The following is a 1118-nucleotide window of genomic DNA, read 5'->3' on the forward strand; positions in this document are numbered from 1 at the left end:
CCAGGCAAGCACACCCCTTCGAGGCCTCACCTGGGCACTGGTGGTGGCCTGCTCCGGCGTCTTGTCTTCACGGACGCGAACAAACCGAGGGGAAGCGAAGGAGATGCCCTTCTCACTGTCCACCTGGGGGGCGGGGCGATGATGGGGACCTTCCTGAGGCCCAGCTTCGGGCCTCGCTAACCATTCCCTGCCCAAGTCTCCTCCCCGCTCCTGCGCCTCAGTTTTCTCATCCATAGAGTACGGCTAAGCAATGGGCTGTTGTCAGGGTTCAATAAGGTGCTAAGCCCTTGGGACCATCCTGGCGCGTGGCAGTGCTTAAGATACGCTAGCGGTGCCCTGCCTGGTGGACAGAGCGTCAGCCTGCAGACTAAGGATCCCGGGTTTGATTCCAGTGGGGGCATGTGCCCGGGCTGTGGGCTCGATCCCCATTGGGGGGTGCACAGGAGGCAGCCAATCAGTGATTCTCTCTCATCATTGATGTTTCTATCTCTCTCTCCCTTTACCTTCTTCTCTGAAATCAACAAAAATATATATTTTTTTAAAAAAAAGAAACGCCAGCTGTGCCAGCTGTCTTTTAGGCGGTTGGCATTATCAGGGCCAGGACGGGGAGCAGCGGCGTCAGGGTGTGGATTCTGGAACCAGACTGTGGGGTCGAATCCCAGCTCCCAACGCCCAGGAGCTGTGAGACCCGGGGCCAGTCCCTCAGCTCCCGGCTCTGCTTCCCCACCTGCAGGCTGGGCTGCTCAGTGTCCCGAGGACTAAATACGTGCGTTAAAGAAATGGAACAGGATGTGTCATCAGCTTTTACTTAAAAGAACTTTGTTTCCAAAAATTACGGAAGAGCTGAGTGTGAAACAGCAATTTCACTGTTTTCTTTCTATTCCTGGGGTATTTCTCTTAAAAAAAAATGAGACTTTTGACCCTGTTATCCGACTCCCAAATAAAACGCAAGCTCGTGGTTTCCCAGTCACCCCCCAGGAAGGGCGGCCATCCGCAGGGCCCCCCTGCCCCCCTCCCCCGTCTGGAATTCTTTGGAGCGTGTCCCCCAGGCGCAGTCACTCACCAGGCCGCGGGCAGCGGGGTAGATGGGCGAGAGGGAGAGGTCCGCACACCTGACC

General features: G+C 56.4%; 1 protein-coding gene across 1 annotated transcript in view; it reads right to left on the reverse strand.

The window, feature by feature from the left end:
• LIG1 (ligase I, DNA, ATP-dependent) overlaps positions 1–1118 on the reverse strand; it is a 61450-nt gene that overhangs the window by 847 nt on the left and 59485 nt on the right. Inside the window, 1 exon segment of the mRNA XM_015567953.1 lies at positions 1064–1118. This exon segment is cut by the window's right edge and continues 1 nt beyond it. Coding sequence (XP_015423439.1) covers positions 1064–1118 — 55 coding nt within the window.

The sequence above is a fragment of the Myotis davidii genome, unplaced genomic scaffold (assembly GCF_000327345.1).
Source record: "Myotis davidii unplaced genomic scaffold, ASM32734v1 scaffold464, whole genome shotgun sequence".
NCBI classification, from domain to species: Eukaryota; Metazoa; Chordata; class Mammalia; order Chiroptera; family Vespertilionidae; genus Myotis; species Myotis davidii.